Here is a 16,781-nt window from a genome sequence, read left to right as displayed (position 1 = left end):
AAATGACAGTTTTATTATATGAACTGTCTGCATCTGTCTTCACTTATGCATAATGTCTCTGTATTTCCTTATTGGCCAATATTTCTGTTTACATTCAGTTTCTGAGATATTTCTGTAAAACCACATCTTTAAAACCAAATTATCTTATTAAATTTATATAACAGTCATTACTGTAACTGCAGCCCGCTCTGCTTTGGTTCATATTTAACTCCATTGTTTGGATCTGTTCTTTGTCTGAAGCATTAAAAACCCTCAAATGTTCACGAGTTTCAGACTGAAATCCTCTAGAGACTCGATTTCGCTGGCATTCGGCTGGCATTCGGCTGGCATCTCGGATCACGGATTCCCATCAAAACGAAATCCCAGCAATTAGAGCAGACTTACGGATTTACTGTAAGTCTTTTACTACGTAGACAATATTCAGGAAAATAGAAGAAGCTTTTTTTGGTTTATGGTTTTATTCAGTTCAGTCCTTTACAACAAGACAAATAAAAAATATCTCTTAAAAAATATACATCATTAAATGAAGGTCCACGTCCAATTAGCATGAATATATGCAATTCTCTTACTCTGTCAAGTGTGTATTTGTACACACACTAACACACACACACACACACACACAGACTGCCTCAAAATGTATTTAGACAATATTAGATAGAAAAGCAAGTGTGTGTGTGTGTGTCTCAGACACGCTGCAGGATCATTTCTCTTCACCAATGTTCACTTTTCTTCATCATGTTTAAAGTCTCGTGTGTTTGAATTGGTGTGTTGCTGATATTTAGTGGATGTTTGAACTTTGCAGTCAATTCTCCTCAATTTCACAGAGATGAAACGATCAACATCGTCCACTGATGACAATCCAACACAACACTGATGATTAATGACGACTGTCCTCAGATCAGCTCTTAGAGGTGACTGTCAAACACAACACAGACGACACTGTCCTCAGATCAGCTCTTATAGATGACAGTCAATCCAACACAACACTGATGATTAATGACGACTGTCCTCAGATCAGCTCTTAGAGGTGACTGTCAAATACAAAACAGACGACACTGTCCTCAGATCAGCTCTTACAGACGATCTGAACTCGTCTCACTGATGATTAATGACGACTGTCCTCAGATCAGCTCTTACAGACGATCTGAACTCGTCTCACTGATGATTAATGACGACTGTCCTCAGATCAGCTCTTATAGACGATCTGAACTCGTCTCACTGATGATTACTGACGACACTGTCCTCAGATCAGCTCTTATAGACGACAGTCAATCCAACACAACACTGATGATTAATGACGACTGTCCTCAGATCAGCTCTTACAGACGATCTGAACTCGTCTCACTGATGAACTCTGACAGTCAATCAAAGCAACACTGAACTCAGTCGAGCCGAAGAATCAGCCCATTATCTCCAGGAGAGCAGATAAACTCAATTTGTTTCCTAATTAATAAATTTCACAACTTTCACGTTATTATTTCCCCGTTTTATTAAAGCGAAGCTGCTTTGAAACAATCAGCATTGTATTATCAGTTTCACACATGTATTTTTAATGTCCTGCACACTCTCCTGAAATGATGTCATCTAATGTCCAACACACACTGAAGGCCGATGTGTTTGAAACAGCTTCTAATCAACGATAATCGGTTTAATTGTGTTTATGTTGATGTACAGCACATTGGTCAACAGTTGTTGTTTTAAATATATAATTGTTGTTTTAAGTATAAGAAGTCCCTGGGCTGGAGGCCCAGTAGCACCGTAAACCAGCTCAATCTTTTCCATCTCAGATAGGGGTATTACTTTATTTTATTTTATTTTTACCCTTAACTGTTTCTATTTATATTGATTGCATTTACTGAATGAGCACTGTGCCACTGTTCGTCCGACTGTTACCGTACTTCATTTTATTTTTGATTCTAAATTGTTTTATTTACTTTATTATTATGATTTTTTTTATTCTGTTTTAATTATTCTGATTTCTTTTGATTATTTTAATTTCTTCCATGTAAAGCACTTTGAATTGCCACTGTGTATGAAATGTGCTATATAAATAAACTCGCCTTGCCTTGCTAAATAGTGAACAATAAATATACTTGAAATACATTTATTTAAAGTATACTACTAATACATTTGCATATTTATGTACTGAATAAAAATACCCTGTAATTCTACTTTTAGTATATTAAACTGCCATACTTAAATTGGAACAGCTAATTTTGTACTTTAATAGTGCGGAAGTCCAACTAAAGATTGTGCTAAAGTGGAACTATTGCAAGAATACTTCGGGTACACTTTAAATATCTTGCATTTAAAGGTTAATATTATTCAAAGTTCATTCCCTTCTTATCAATATTGACATTAAAACACATGAAATGACCACAAGTAGTACCCCAAATAAAGTTCAACGACAATTTTTAAATCAATTCTCAAGCTAGGGTTTATAAATGAAGTGAGATTGGCTGGTATGATATGCGACATCTGTATATGTTGGGAGTCCGTGTGTGTCCAGGCGTTTGACTCTGGGTGTAATGGGTGGAGAGTCCGAGAGAGTCGGGGGAAGAAAGAAAACAAACCTGTGGCCCGAACTCCTCCTCCTCCAGAGATATATAACAGTGCCAAGACTCAAATCTGCATTCTTCTAATTTGCTCATCTCTGGAAAGACATCGCAGCTCCTCTCAGATTCTCTAAAGATGGAGAGCTGCTAATATAGTTTGGGAGTATCATGGCGCCGTCAGACACAGAGTTCGGGATGAAGGGTGTCCTTAAGGAATGGAGCGGACAAATCCAACCGGCCCTCGTCGCATCGTTCGTCTTCCTCTGCTGTCTGGAGGCTTGTTTTTGGGTCAGGAATCTCGCGTTTAAGAAGAGGCTTCCCGGGCCGTTCGCCTGGCCTTTAGTGGGCAACGCCATGCAGCTCGGACAAATGCCCCACATCACCTTCTCAAAGCTGGCCAAGAAGTACGGGAACGTGTACCAGATCCGACTGGGAAGCAGCGACACCGTGGTCCTGAACGGAGACGTGGCGATACGGGAGGCGTTGCTTCAACACAGCATTGAGTTCGCCGGACGGCCTAATTTCGTGTCCTTCCAGTCGGTTTCGGGCGGGACTAGCATGACGTTCACGAGTTACAGCAAACAGTGGAAGACGCACCGTAAGATCGCGCAGTCCACCATTCGTGCCTTTTCTTCGGCGAACAGCCAAACGAAAAAGTCCTTCGAGAAGCACATCGCCGCGGAGGCCGAGGACATGATCGAAACGTTCCTGAGCTTGAGCTCAAACCAGCGATACTTCAATCCGTCTCACGAGCTCACGGTCGCGGCGGCTAACGTCATCTGCGCCCTCTGCTTCGGGAAACGCTACGGTCACGACGACCAAGAGTTCAGGACTCTTTTGGGGAAAGTGAGCAAGTTTGGAGAAACCGTCGGAGCCGGAAGTCTCGTGGACGTGATGCCGTGGTTGCAGGCGTTCCCAAACCCAGTCAGGAGTGTGTTTCAGAGCTTCAAAACCCTCAACAACGACTTCTTCGCGTTTGTGAAAGGGAAAGTGGTGGAGCACCGGGAAAGCTACGATCCTGAGATCACGAGAGACATGAGCGACGCGTTCATTGGCGTGATCGATCACGCGGACACGGGTTTGAGCGAAGCTCACACTGAAGGAACGGTTTCGGATCTCATCGGAGCCGGACTGGACACGGTTTCCACCGCCTTGAACTGGATGCTTCTTCTACTGGTCAAACACCCGTCGATCCAAAGCAAGCTTCAAGAGCAGATCGATAAAGTAGTGGGTCGTGATCGACTGCCTTCGATTGAAGACCGGAGCAGCCTCGCGTACCTGGACGCGTTCATCTACGAAACCATGCGCTTCACGAGCTTCGTCCCCGTCACCATCCCGCACTCCACCACCTCAGACGTCTCCATCGAAGGCCTCCACATCCCCAAAGACACCGTGGTGTTCATCAACCAGTGGTCCGTCAACCACGACCCTCAGAAGTGGAGCGATCCGCACATCTTCGACCCGTCGAGGTTCCTGGACGAGAGCGGAGCGCTGGATAAAGACCTGACCAACAGCGTGATGATCTTCTCCATCGGGAAGAGAAGATGCATTGGGGATCAGATCGCCAAAGTGGAGGTGTTCCTGATCGCGGCCATGTTGCTCCACCGACTGACTTTCACCAGCGACCCCTCGCAGGACTTGAGTCTGAACTGCTCCTATGGTTTAACACTGAAGCCGTTTGATTATAAAATCTCTGCCAGATCCAGAGGAAGCGCATTCAGTGGAGCGTAAATGAGTGTGTGTGTGTGTGTGTGTGTCTCTGATGTAATACGGTATGAATCAGGTTTGTGCTTCATGTTCTAAAAGCAATTTTAGATTGTAAATACAGCTAACTTTTATACTTAAAAAAAGATTGTAGAAAATCTCTAAAAAAAAAAACCGCTGGGTTGTTTTAACCCAATTTTGGGTCAAATATGGACAAATCCAAACGTTGGGTTACAAATGTCATTAAAAAATGTCACATGTCTATATTTGACCCAAAATTGGGTTAAAACAACCCAGCATTTATTTGTGTAATAGTACACTGTAAAAAATGCTGGGTTATTTTAACCCAATTTTGGGTCAAATATGGACAAACCCAGCTGTTGGGTTAAATTTATAAATTGCATTTTTTAATTGAACAATTGGGTTTGTCCATATTTGACCCAAAATTTGGTTAAAATAACCCAGCATTTTTTAGAGTGTATGATCTAAATGTTTTGAAAGTAAAACATCAGGGTTTTTATAGTTCTTCAGTGTTTGTGCACTAAAACTCTACCATTGAAAACACTTTTAAACATTAAAAACTACACAAATGTACACTCTAAAAAAAACAACAACAAACCTTTGGGTCAAATCCAAACGTTGGGTTAAAATTGTCATTACAAAATGTTAACCCAATGTTTGAGTTTGTCCATATTTTAAAAATTATATTTTTAACCCAACATTTGGGTTAGCCCATATTTGACAGAAATTTGTGTTGAAACAACATAGCATTTGTTAGTGTAATAGTAGGATTCAATCTAAATGTTTTGAAAGTAAAACATCACGGTTTTATAGTTCTTCAATGTTTGTGCACTAAAACTCTACCATTGAAAACACTTTTGAACATTAAAAACTACACAAATATACACAAAAAATATGGACAAATCCAAACGTTGGGTTAAAACTGTCATTAAAAAATGTAACCCAATGTTTGAGTTTGTCCATATTTTACCCAAAATTGGGTTAAAATAACCCAGCATTTTTTTGTGTAATATAGCATTTGGGTTAGCCCATATTTGACTGAAATTTGTGTTGAAACAACATAGCATTTGTAAGTGTAATAGTATGATTCAATCTAAATGTTTTGAAAATAAAACATCACGGTTTTATAGTTCTTCAATGTTTGTGCAATAAAACTCTACCATTCAAAACACTTTTAAACATTAAAAACTACACAAATGTACACTCTAAAAATGAAAAAAAAAACGGAAAAAAAAAAACCTTTGGGTCAAATCCAAACGTTGGGTTAAAAATGTCATTAAAAAATTTAACCCAATAGCTGGGTTTGCCCATATTTGACCCAAAATTGGGTTAAAACAACCCAGCAATTTTTAGTGTATTCAAGTATTTTTTTCAAGCCACAAAAAAAGCAAATGTGTGTGTATGTACATATATACGTATTAAAAGAGCTATCAAATCGTATTGTTTTACCAAATATACAACGGTAAAACAAAAAAGCCATGTTTAATATGGATTTAAAGTTAAAATCATGAACCTGTAACTTTGATCAAAAAATGCTGCATTTCTTTTCTCCCATAAATTTATAAATGTTTTTTTATCAATGTAAATAAAATGCTCTGTTGACTCTAACATTGTGTATTTCATTCCATTGAATATTTCCATTCATGCTCCAAACCAGTCATCCTTTGCCAGAAATGGTAGTCTGCCGTTCTTACAACAACACACATATTAATAAAACACAGTTTGTAGAGCATGCAAATTAGAAGTCGAAATGCATTTGCTAATTTACTTTTCCGTATAGCGTCCAAAAGCATCATAACCGCATGCATGACCGTGCGAAGCGGAGTCTCAGGGGGAGTCTTACATTTACACTGGGTAATTCATAGCAGACACACACACACTGCTTTCCTCTCTCTCTTCCGGTCCTGACACCGCAGCGTTCTGGAGCGAGGCCAGGGCTGTTCTGGGCCATGCAGGGAACCACATACATGCCCCTGATTTACTGCCAACCACACACGCAATCGCACTCACACGGGACATGTCTTTCTGATAAACCTCCCCGCTGAAACACACTCGCCCCTTCATGGCCTCACCATCTCTCCCAAACACAACGTGTGCCATCAGATGTCCTGACCATCTCACGGAAACATCTCATCATCTCAAAGCAGCTTTACAGAAAGTGCACAAGTCCACATCTGGATTTACAAAATCAGATTTAGGTAAAAATCTATTAATGCAAACAGATTATTGAAATGATTGAAATCATTCTTTATTTCACCTTAAAATGGTAACACTTTACACATTAGTTATTGCATTAATTAGCACTCTAAAAAATGCTGGGTTGTTTCAACCCATATTTTGGGTCAAATATGGACAAACACAAATGTTGGGTTAAAAATGTCCTTTAAAATGTTAACCCAACTTCAACTTTCACTTTCAACCGTACATTTTGTTTTAATTACAATTTTAACCCAACATTTGAGTTTGTCCATATTTGACCCAAATTTGGGTTGAAACAACCCAGCATTGTTTAGACTGCATGAACTAACAATGAGTTACAGTATTTATTAATCTTTGTTCATGTTAGTTAATAAAAATACAGCTGTTCATTGTTTGTTCATTAACTAATGTTAATACAACCTTTGATTTCAATAATGTATTAATCAAAATTAATATCTGAGAACTCACAATTCTAACTTTTTTTCTCTAACAATTGTAAGTTTATATATATTTTTTAAAATATATATTTTATATAGTAGTTTATATATTTTTTAATATTTAAAAAAATGCAAGATATAAACTTTGCAAATGCAAGAAATAAGTATTTTATTATTATTATTTTTAATTCCATGGCGAAAAAACAAGCTTGCATCTGGTATCTTGTTTCCACCACAAAATAAAAAATAAAGAAGGTAATTTCAACTTATTTCTTGCAATTGCAAGTTTATATCTTGCAATACTGACTTTTTTCCTCATAACTGCAAGTTATAAACTCGCCATTGCAAGAAAAAGATTCGCAATTACCTTTTTATTTACTTTTTTATTCAATGGCGGAAACAATCATCCATATGATTGTCCATTGTGTATGTGCAATTTAGAAGAAAAGAAATGCATTAAAGTGCTTATTATCTAAACCAGAGGCAGTTCAACATTTACTATAATGATGTAAATAATGTTTTGGGGTTAAATGTGACATTTGACAAGTTGCATGAGATTGACTTTACTCCCAGAAGTGACATGAATCTATCATTAGTGACGTGTTTTGGACACTGAAAACACTGTAAAACCATTAATCAAACAACACATCTGCTTATTTAGACACAAAACTTTGTGTCCCATCATTCTCTGACTGCACAAGAGTGATAAAATACAGAAATGCATGCTAGAAACACGAAACGTACCACCACATCCAGAATAATCCGTCCAAAACCCTGCAATCGTCGTTAATTAAACTATCTGAACTCATAAGTAGGAACATCCTTAGGAGAACTCTAAGGCATCATATGACAGGCCTGGAAGTCATCTTTGGTGGTGCGAACCAACGCCAGTCACGCAAACGCTTGCCAAAAACAGCAGGAACGCGCTGCCAGAACGCAGTGACTCAACACTTCTGTGCTGAGAATTATCACACGTTCATGTTGCCCTAAATCACTCGGTCTCCGTTACAGATGGTGAGGCAATCCCCACGGGAAGTGGCTTTCGGACCTGAAGTGAAGTCCAAGAGATTTTAGCCAATGAGTCTGACAACTTAATAGATAGATGTGCTGTAGTGCCGATTACATCGCAGCTGCGGGAGGCAGATAAACCAGCTTTCTGGGAAATGAACACTGAATTTGCCTGATTTAGAAAGCCAAAGTACACATATATACAGTCAAACCAAGCAGAGATGGTGCAAGAGTGAACATTAGATCATAACTGGTGCTTTTGCTGATAATTTACTCGCCCCCATGTCGTCCAAGATGTCCATGTCTTTCTTTCTTCAGTCGGTTTTTGATGAAAACATTCCAGGATTTTCTCCATATAATGGACTTCAATGGGGACCAAACGGTTCAAGGTCCAAGTGAGAGTTTCAGTGCAAACTGTTCAAAGGGCTTTAAACGACACCAGACGATAAATAAGGGTCTTATCAAGCGAAACGATCGCTCGTTTAATAAATAAATAACAAAGTTTAAGTTTTATAAGCTCAAATGCTCGTTCTGTGATGCGCGTTCGTGACTCTCCTGTTCATCAAAATGAACGAAACTTTTTTTTTTTGAGTAATTTCGTTCATTTGATTCACTGAAACTTAAAGTCAAATGCTCTAATCCTGTGACACGATCCGGAACGCCGTTACATGAAACCATCATCCTTCTGAAGTCTGTACAGAGACAAACAACAGCTGTTTAAACTACAGGAGAAACACATGAGAATATGCTGCAAAAGCTCATTTATTTCAGTAATTCAACTCGACGGTGAAACTAATATATTATATAGACTCATTACATGCAAAGTGAGATATTTCAAGCCTTTATTTGTTATAATTTTGATGATTATGGCTTACAGATATGAAAACTTTAAGCCATAATCATCAACATTATAACAAATAAGGCTTGAAATATCTCACTTTGCATGTAATGAGTCTAATATATATTAGTTAAATTACTGAAATAAATGAAGATATTCTAATTTCTCTAGTTTCATCTGTATACATGTTATTTTAATGCTATCTCAGTGTGGATGGAAGGCAAAAATGTAGAGAAAAAGATACGTTTCAAATGTATCCGGATTAATGTGGATGAAGCACCAAAAAAAATAAAATCTAAATCCAGTTGATCACTGCAAAAACAGCCGGTGAAATGTTGGCAAGATTTCAGTTTAAATGTTTTCCTTGACAGAAGAGAGCAGGAGCCCATAAATGCACAAACACACACACACTCATAAACAAACATACAGGCATGAAAGTGTCCGTTCACACGCATCTTTTACCTGTAGACCCTCGAGCAAACAGGGTTTATGTGTGAGAGAGAGAGAGACGGCTTGGCAAATAAAAACCACAGACTACGAATAAACCAACTGCACATTGCTTCAGTAATGCTGGTTTCTCATCAGTTTTATAATTATGATAGATATCCAGATCTGCAAACATGTTTGACCAACGTCAACAGCAGAAGCCATTCCTGATGATACACACACACACACACACACACACAGTGTCGGTGTATTGGCAATGAATGGGTCAAGAACGCCATCAACGATAGTGAGTTTATCTTAGTTCTGGTGAACCTGACCTGAAACCAACACAGTTTAAACAAAACAACAGCTGTCATATAGTTGGATCTGCTGATATGTGGTGGTTTACAACTCAAAAAAGATCTTAGTTCTGTTCAGCTGAAAATACAATGTTAAATGCAAACTGGGATGTTAACGTGATATTCATTTTTTTCTTTTGTCGATTTCAATGTTTGTGTCCAACAGTGTTGGGTAAAGTTACTCTAAAAAAGTATTACTAGTTACTAATTACCTCTTCAACAGTGTAATTAGAATACTGTACTAATTACTCTCTCTGAAAAAGTATTTAATTACTTTTAATTACTAATTACTTTCAAAATGCCATATCAATCTCAACCAGCTGAATAATACAAGGATAGACATGAATCTGTGTTAATTTTTTCAAATAAATACTATAAATTGCATGAATTATCCTTAAACTGACCAAGGTGGAGAAGGTTACATTATAAAAACATACTTTTTAGCATCAGACAATACATTTTGATGTTAAACCCACTACTGTTTTATGTCTGATCTCATGACATTTCACACTTTTTTCATACATATTTTACAATAATTCATACGAATTTGTACGATTTAGACAACTCATAAAATGCATACGAATCACTGTGAGATCGGATTGATCTGTACACAGTATTTACCTCAATTACATCAGAAGTAACTGTAATTAAATTACAGATAAATGAAGAGTAATCCCTTACTTTACATTTTCAAGGGAAAAGTAATTAAATTACAGTAACTAATTACTTAGTAATTAGTTTCACCCAACACTGGTGTCCAACCAAACCAGTCATTTATCAGCGTAAAATGACCTCATGCTCAAAAACATCAAATACATTTGGTTTTGCATTGACCACTTTTGCCAAATACTCTCAATGGAAAATAGCTAAAGTCTAAATGGCATCAATTATCATATTCATAACACTTTCCTGAAGCTCAAACAGTACAGCGTTGGTGCTTGCAACACCAGGGTCATGGGTTCGATTCCCAGTGTGCATGAACTGATAATAATGTAAATGTGTGCCTTGAAATGCAGTGTAAGTTGCTTTGAATAAAAGCGTCTGCCAAATGCATAAATACATATATTACTGCATCATATTTGCATTCTTCCTAGTGTCAGCAATATACATCTGTGTAGAATTCCCAATAAAGCTTTTCTCATTTACATACCATTTTGTGCTTCTTCTGTCAGGCAACACAAGAAATATTGGTTGAAACGTGACTATGCTAAGCAGGAGTCACTCAGATATGCAAATTAGCCCCGCCTCCACTTAATTACACCTGATCCACTCAGTCAACTGTAAATATGGAAAGTGGAAATATTGGTTATAATTCAGCCATATTTTGAACCAGAAACTGATTCAGAAGAAGTATACTGGCAGGTCGTAATAAATCGTCACAATGCTGAGAAAACGCAACTCATTATAATTTTAATAAAGTTGTAAAGACATTATTTTTGTACAATAAACAATTGCTGTCCAATATATCCGAAGAACCAGAAAAAAACACTGAACTAGGGAAAGTGTAGACGAGAAAGTTAGACTAAATTTGTTGTAGCCAAAAAACAAAAAACACAGTAACTGGAATAACCAGGCAATGGGATTCCATTACCACAGCCTTTCATTCATGAGACACTCAGTAAACAGGAACACAAGCACAGGGAACGTTCCTGGAATTGTGGTTAAGCTCATCTGGAAAAGTAATTGGCGAATGATCGCTCGATTCACATGCAACATAAAAATAATTCCTCTCCACAGAATTACATCAGCAAGTGACAAACAGAAAACACGCCAATTAAATGTGTGTGTGAATAGGAAACATGCAAATGGGAACTCCCCGGAATTGTCTCAGTACTGACATTAATATCCAACAATCAATCCCACCTCGTAAAATATAAAAATGAGAATGTATTTTATTATATAATGGGTGTGTTCGGTAACATGGATTCATTTAAACCCTGACGGAATATGCAGATATATATATATATTTTTTTTCATTTCTTGCATTTGCATCAAAATCAGCCAAAATATTTATTATACACGCAACGGGCGTGCATGGGACGAGTCGAATTTGATTAATAATGGGCGTTCAGGTTATGGAGATCTGCAGGTGCAGAGTTCATGTGGGTCTGTAAAATTAAAAATTAAAAATAAGAGACACTTCAACACATTTAAGAAACTGCCCTACATTTACAATACATTTATTTCACTATACTATTGCACATTTCTCAATATTAAGCTTAAAATGTGTTTAATATCACTATTAGTAAGAATAATATGAATAGGCAAGATATTTAAACCTAAAAAATACTTGCAATAGTTCCACAATAAAATAAACGTAAGTATATCTTTAGTTGGTCTTCAACACTAAGTACAACATTAGTGGTTCCAATTTAGCAGACAATTCTAAAATTACAATTTATATTAAGGACATGAATATGTAAATGTATTTATAGTATACTTAGCATTAAATAAATGTTTTTCAAATACATTTTAGTATATTTATATTTCACAAAGGAGAAAAAAAGCGTCATAATAAATGCCATGTTCACTGTGGCCTCTTTTATGTCAGCAATTATGGCTTCTTTTCTTTTCCATGACCCATTTGTCTTTATAGCATCTTTGAAAATGTGCCTCTATCTTCCGAATAACAGCTTAAGCTGCTTTGATGTGGTTTCTCTGTTGATCCGGCGAACACGAAGACCACACGCACCATTGGACGGGGCCAGTGGAGATCTTCATTCAGTTCTTACCTGATACTTTCATTGGCGATTTAAAGCAACACAAGTCACTTTTTCTCTGCGGTCGTTCCACCAACAAAGCTCTTGAACGTGACAAATTCACATTTACGACGTTAATTTCCGATACACTCTTAGAAGAAAAGGTTTTATATAGAACCTTAAAAGGTTCTATCAGCGCTACGTATTTGGAACCCTTAAAAGGTTCTATACACTCTTAAAAAAAGGGTTCCTCTGGGTTCTATATAGAACCCCGGGGGTTCCGTGCTTGGCCAATAGAACCTTTTACCAAAAAAAAAGTTCTATATAGAACCATTTTGGAGTTCCATATATGAAGCGGGGGATGGAACCATTTCTGGTTCTAAATAGAACCATTTCTTCTAAGAGTGCAGCATGTGAAGGCAGTGTAAAGCAACACCAAGTCACTTTTTCTCTGCGGTCGTTCCACCAACAAAGCTCTTGAACGTGACAAATTCACATTTACAACGTCAATTTCCGATACACTCTTAGAAGAAAAATTTTTATATAGAACCTTAAAAGGTTCTATCAGCGCTACGTATTTGGAACCCCCAAAAGGTTCTATACACTCTTAAAAAAAGGGTTCCTCTGGGTTCTATATGGAACCCTGGGGTTCCGTACTTGGCCAATAGAACCTTTTACCCAAAAAAATGGTTCTATATAGAACCATTGTGGAGTTTCGGGGATGGAACCATTTCTGGTTCTAAATAGAACCAGTTCTTCTAAGAGTGTAGCATGTGAAGGCAGCGTAAAGCAACACCAAGTCACTATTTCTCTGCGGTCGTTCCACCAACAAAGCTCTTGAACGTGACAAATTCACATTTACGACGTCAATTTCCGATACACTCTTAGAAGAAAAGGTTCTATATAGAACCTTAAAAGGTTCTATCAGCGCTACGTATTTGGAACCCCCAAAAGGTTCTATACACTCTTAAAAAAGGGTTCCTCTGGGTTCTATATAGAACCCTGGGGTTCCGTACTTGGCCAATAGAACCTTTTACCAAAAAAAATGGTTCTATATAGAACCATTTCCGGGGATGGAACCATTTCTGGTTCTAAATAGAACCAGTTCTTCTAAGAGTGTAGCATGTGAAGGCAGCGTAAAGCAACACCAAGTCACTTTTCCTCTGCGGTCGCCCTACAGGTTGGAAGTGGAATTGTCCATTACCGCTGTGGTAAATAATATAGCCTAGCGCATCCTACTGTCACAAACACACACTCGCGGCTTTGGAATGAGCGATGTCCACAGACGAGCTAGAGTATGTTGCATGATTTCATGAAATGCGACATCAGAAACGAAGAAAAGCTAAATAATGACTATTGTAACGCTTGACCTAAAGCAAGTCAAATTTGTAGTTTTCTTATGTCTCAAAGATGAGGTTTAAGAGGTCAAATTATAGACAACTTTTTATATTGACTAAAAATGCAAGTTTAACAAACAGTCCCGGTCGCATGCAGCGGCAGGACTCGACCCGTCACGAAGAGGCCCAGGAAACTTGTGAAAGGTCGCAGAAGATCTGTAGATCCCAAACGGAGGAGAGGATCGTGAAGAATAACAGCGTGAGGATGAAGGTGCTTAAGGGAATGACCCAACAAACACACTGTTCCCGAGACATGTTTACACAGCCTGAAAGCATTACGGGTCCTACACCCGTCCGACACGACCGGCAGCGCGAGGCTTTCCTGCGTCACGGTTCATCGAGACATCATCACGAATAAAAGTTCCTTTTCAGCAGGTAAAGTACATTAAGAAGAGTCCAGCAAATCCTTCAGGTCTGGTTTCATTTGCATTAAGCTAATTTATGACAGCATGTGTTTCAATAACTCATCAAAATAAGTCAAGCAATTTTAAACTTTTTATATAAGTTACACAAGAAAGTCAGTTTAATGTTATTTAAGTTGATTTGACTGTAAAAAAAAAAATATTTCCATGATTTGTAATCACAACATTATTTCTTTTGTCAAATCAACCTAAATAATTTATGTAGTTCAGATAACATAATATTTTACGTTTCTGATGATTAAATCAATCAGCTTCATTGTATTAACTCAATTTTTCCATTTCCATGAACTTAAATGTTTAAGGCAGCCAGGTTACTTCATTGTTTTAAGTTAAACCAACAATATTTTTTTACAGTGCAAGTTGACTGCGCTTAAAAATAAAAGCAGCAACTTTTGATTTTTACAGTGAAATAAACATATCAAATGTCATTTTAAACATGTTATGTGACTTTTAATGATGCATTTGAATGATTTGCAAAATGTTAGAGCGATTGTGTGTAATAAATTGACACGTTCATGCTCTTAACACAAAATAATAAATGATGATCAGGGGCTTGAGCAAAACCCAGCGGACATGGGTCGATTTCTGCCCACTTTGCATATAAAGATGATTTAATGTGCATGATCATTTAATCTGGTGTGTGACCTTGAGTTGATGTTTGTTGACTTGCTGCTTGTATTTGTAGTTCTCTTCTTTCGGACAGAAAGCGTTGCGTAATCAGAAGCTGTCGAACGCTTTCAAACGTTCCTCGTGGACTGAGAAGGTTCAGATGAACCTCAAATAGCTCATTCTGGGATGTGATGTGAAGTTAATAGCAACGCTACCGTCATTACTCTAATGCGAATGTTTTTAGAAATGGAGAGCGATATTTCACTCAAAGGACCAGCGCTGTATATCTGGCAGAGACTCGGATCTGATCTCTGCCAAAATACAGATTGTTTGAGAAGGATTTGTGGGGTTTCAGTTCAGATGTAGGGCTGTGAATTATTAGCCCTCGCACACAGAAACACTAACATCCCACAAATTAAATCATTTATATGAATTATTGTTGATGTATGAAACAGTGATATTGAATGTCAAATTGAGACTTCTCATGCTTCTCAAAAGTAACTCTCATTTAGAGTTTCGGTGAAGATCTCAAGCCTCAAACTGCTTTATTTTGTTATTTCTATAGTGATTTATACAATAGAGCTTTATAACAGTCGGGTTCCAGATGTAAAAATTGAACGATAACTTATAAATCTTTAAAGACAGTCCTGCTGTGAGCTACGAGGATGTTATTCGATGGTCGTGTGGTGAAAAACTACATTACCCATGATGCTGTGCAGAAAATTCCACCAATCAGAGTCGAGTGCCAAACTAGCTTTAGCTCCGCCCACTCCCGTGAAAACTTCCGAATTGACGTATACGAGTCGATCTCTCCAAACTCACTATAATATTTACATGCATATGCATGTTTTTTAATAAACTTAAAACATACTGTTTATATATATAATCGACATCTTTAAATGCACAGTTTCTTTTCAATTATGCTTTTTGCAATTTCCCTCACTAAAGCCGTTAAGCTCAGTTCTGTACCTTTGTATTTTTGTCTGATTTTGTTTCAAATTAAAGTTCGTAATGTTATGATTCTTCTAGTAGCTGGTCAGTTCGATCATGGCTTGTGTCGCTTTAACAAAGACATTTTTTTAAAAATCTCAATGAACGAGTAAATCTCTGTTAAACTCTATACAGATTGTGTCAACACAGCTTCACAGAATTAAACAGGAAAATAACAGAATTAATGATACAAACGTCATCAAATATGAGATAAAAAAATCAGGTTCTACTACTTTTAATGAAACTGTTTGAGATCCAATTAACGCTAGACTTTTTTAATATAAATTACAGACATGTACTGACGGTACTAGCGACTATAGTTTGCTAACGATGCTTTCGGGAAACACTCCAGCGTGGTTGAACGATACTTTGCGACAATGCACTCTTAGCAGAAATGGTTCTATTTAGAACCAGAAATGGTTCCATCCCCCGCTTCATATATGGAACTCCAAAATGGTTCTATATAGAACCATTTTTTTGGTAAAAGGTTCTATTGGCCAAGTATGGAACCCCAGGCTTCTATATAGAACCCAGAGGAACCCTTTTTTAAGAGTGTATAGAACCTTTTAGGGGTTCCAAATACGTAGCGCTGATAGAACCTTTTAAGGTTCTATATAGAACCTTTTCTTCTAAGAGTGTGGGTTTCGAGAATCATTCGCGACTAGTTAGTTGATTTCTCCAACGAGTTACAGCGCTGTACGGGAAACGGTTAAGCTCGTGATGAGGGCAGGTGTGGAGACTGGATAATGAGACGCTCTCCTTCATATCAAACCCTACCCTGAGACAGGAGCCGGTGTGTCTGCTCCAGTCCTCAGAGCTGGGAATGTGCCTCCGTGGAGAGACCATTAAAACAGGCCTGGACTCTGGCTGACTCCCCAGCAGTCAAGACCCCATCAAGTCTCCATCCAAATGGGTTTCTGGGGGGTAAAGACACACACACACACACACACAGCGCTACTCCACACCCCCTAGGTAGTGCGCGGTCACACTGCCAGTATAAATAAACAGAGTCGTGAAGCCCGACCCGAAAGCTCCCGGGAACGCTGGCAAATGTGTTTTGTTGCGGTGAACGTTGTTCCTGTTCTATAGCGCTGTTTTTTAAAGCCGAATGAAAATA

General features: G+C 37.9%; 1 protein-coding gene and 1 long non-coding RNA gene across 3 annotated transcripts in view; one reads left to right on the top strand and one right to left on the bottom strand.

Annotated features, from left to right (window-relative positions):
• LOC148973604 (uncharacterized) overlaps positions 1–16,781 on the bottom strand; it is a 42,162-nt gene that overhangs the window by 9,882 nt on the left and 15,499 nt on the right. The window lies entirely within an intron of this gene.
• LOC120473235 (cytochrome P450 1B1) lies at positions 2,652–5,539 on the top strand. Its single transcript, XM_039662960.2, has one exon. It carries the CDS (start codon positions 2,724–2,726, stop codon positions 4,284–4,286), a length of 1,563 nt encoding a protein of 520 aa, XP_039518894.2. The 5' UTR covers positions 2,652–2,723; the 3' UTR covers positions 4,287–5,539.

Source organism: Pimephales promelas, chromosome 15, assembly GCF_988280905.1.
Source record: "Pimephales promelas chromosome 15, fPimPro1.hap1.1, whole genome shotgun sequence".
Classification (NCBI taxonomy): Eukaryota; Metazoa; Chordata; class Actinopteri; order Cypriniformes; family Leuciscidae; genus Pimephales; species Pimephales promelas.
The sequence above is the reverse complement of the archived record's forward strand: the minus strand, read 5'-3'. Positions and strand labels throughout refer to the sequence as shown.

Excerpts from the sequence above, each read along its gene's own strand:
- LOC120473235 (XM_039662960.2), top strand. The coding sequence starts at position 2,724 with ATGGCGCCGTCAGACACAGAGTTCGGGATGAAGGGTGTCCTTAAGGAA.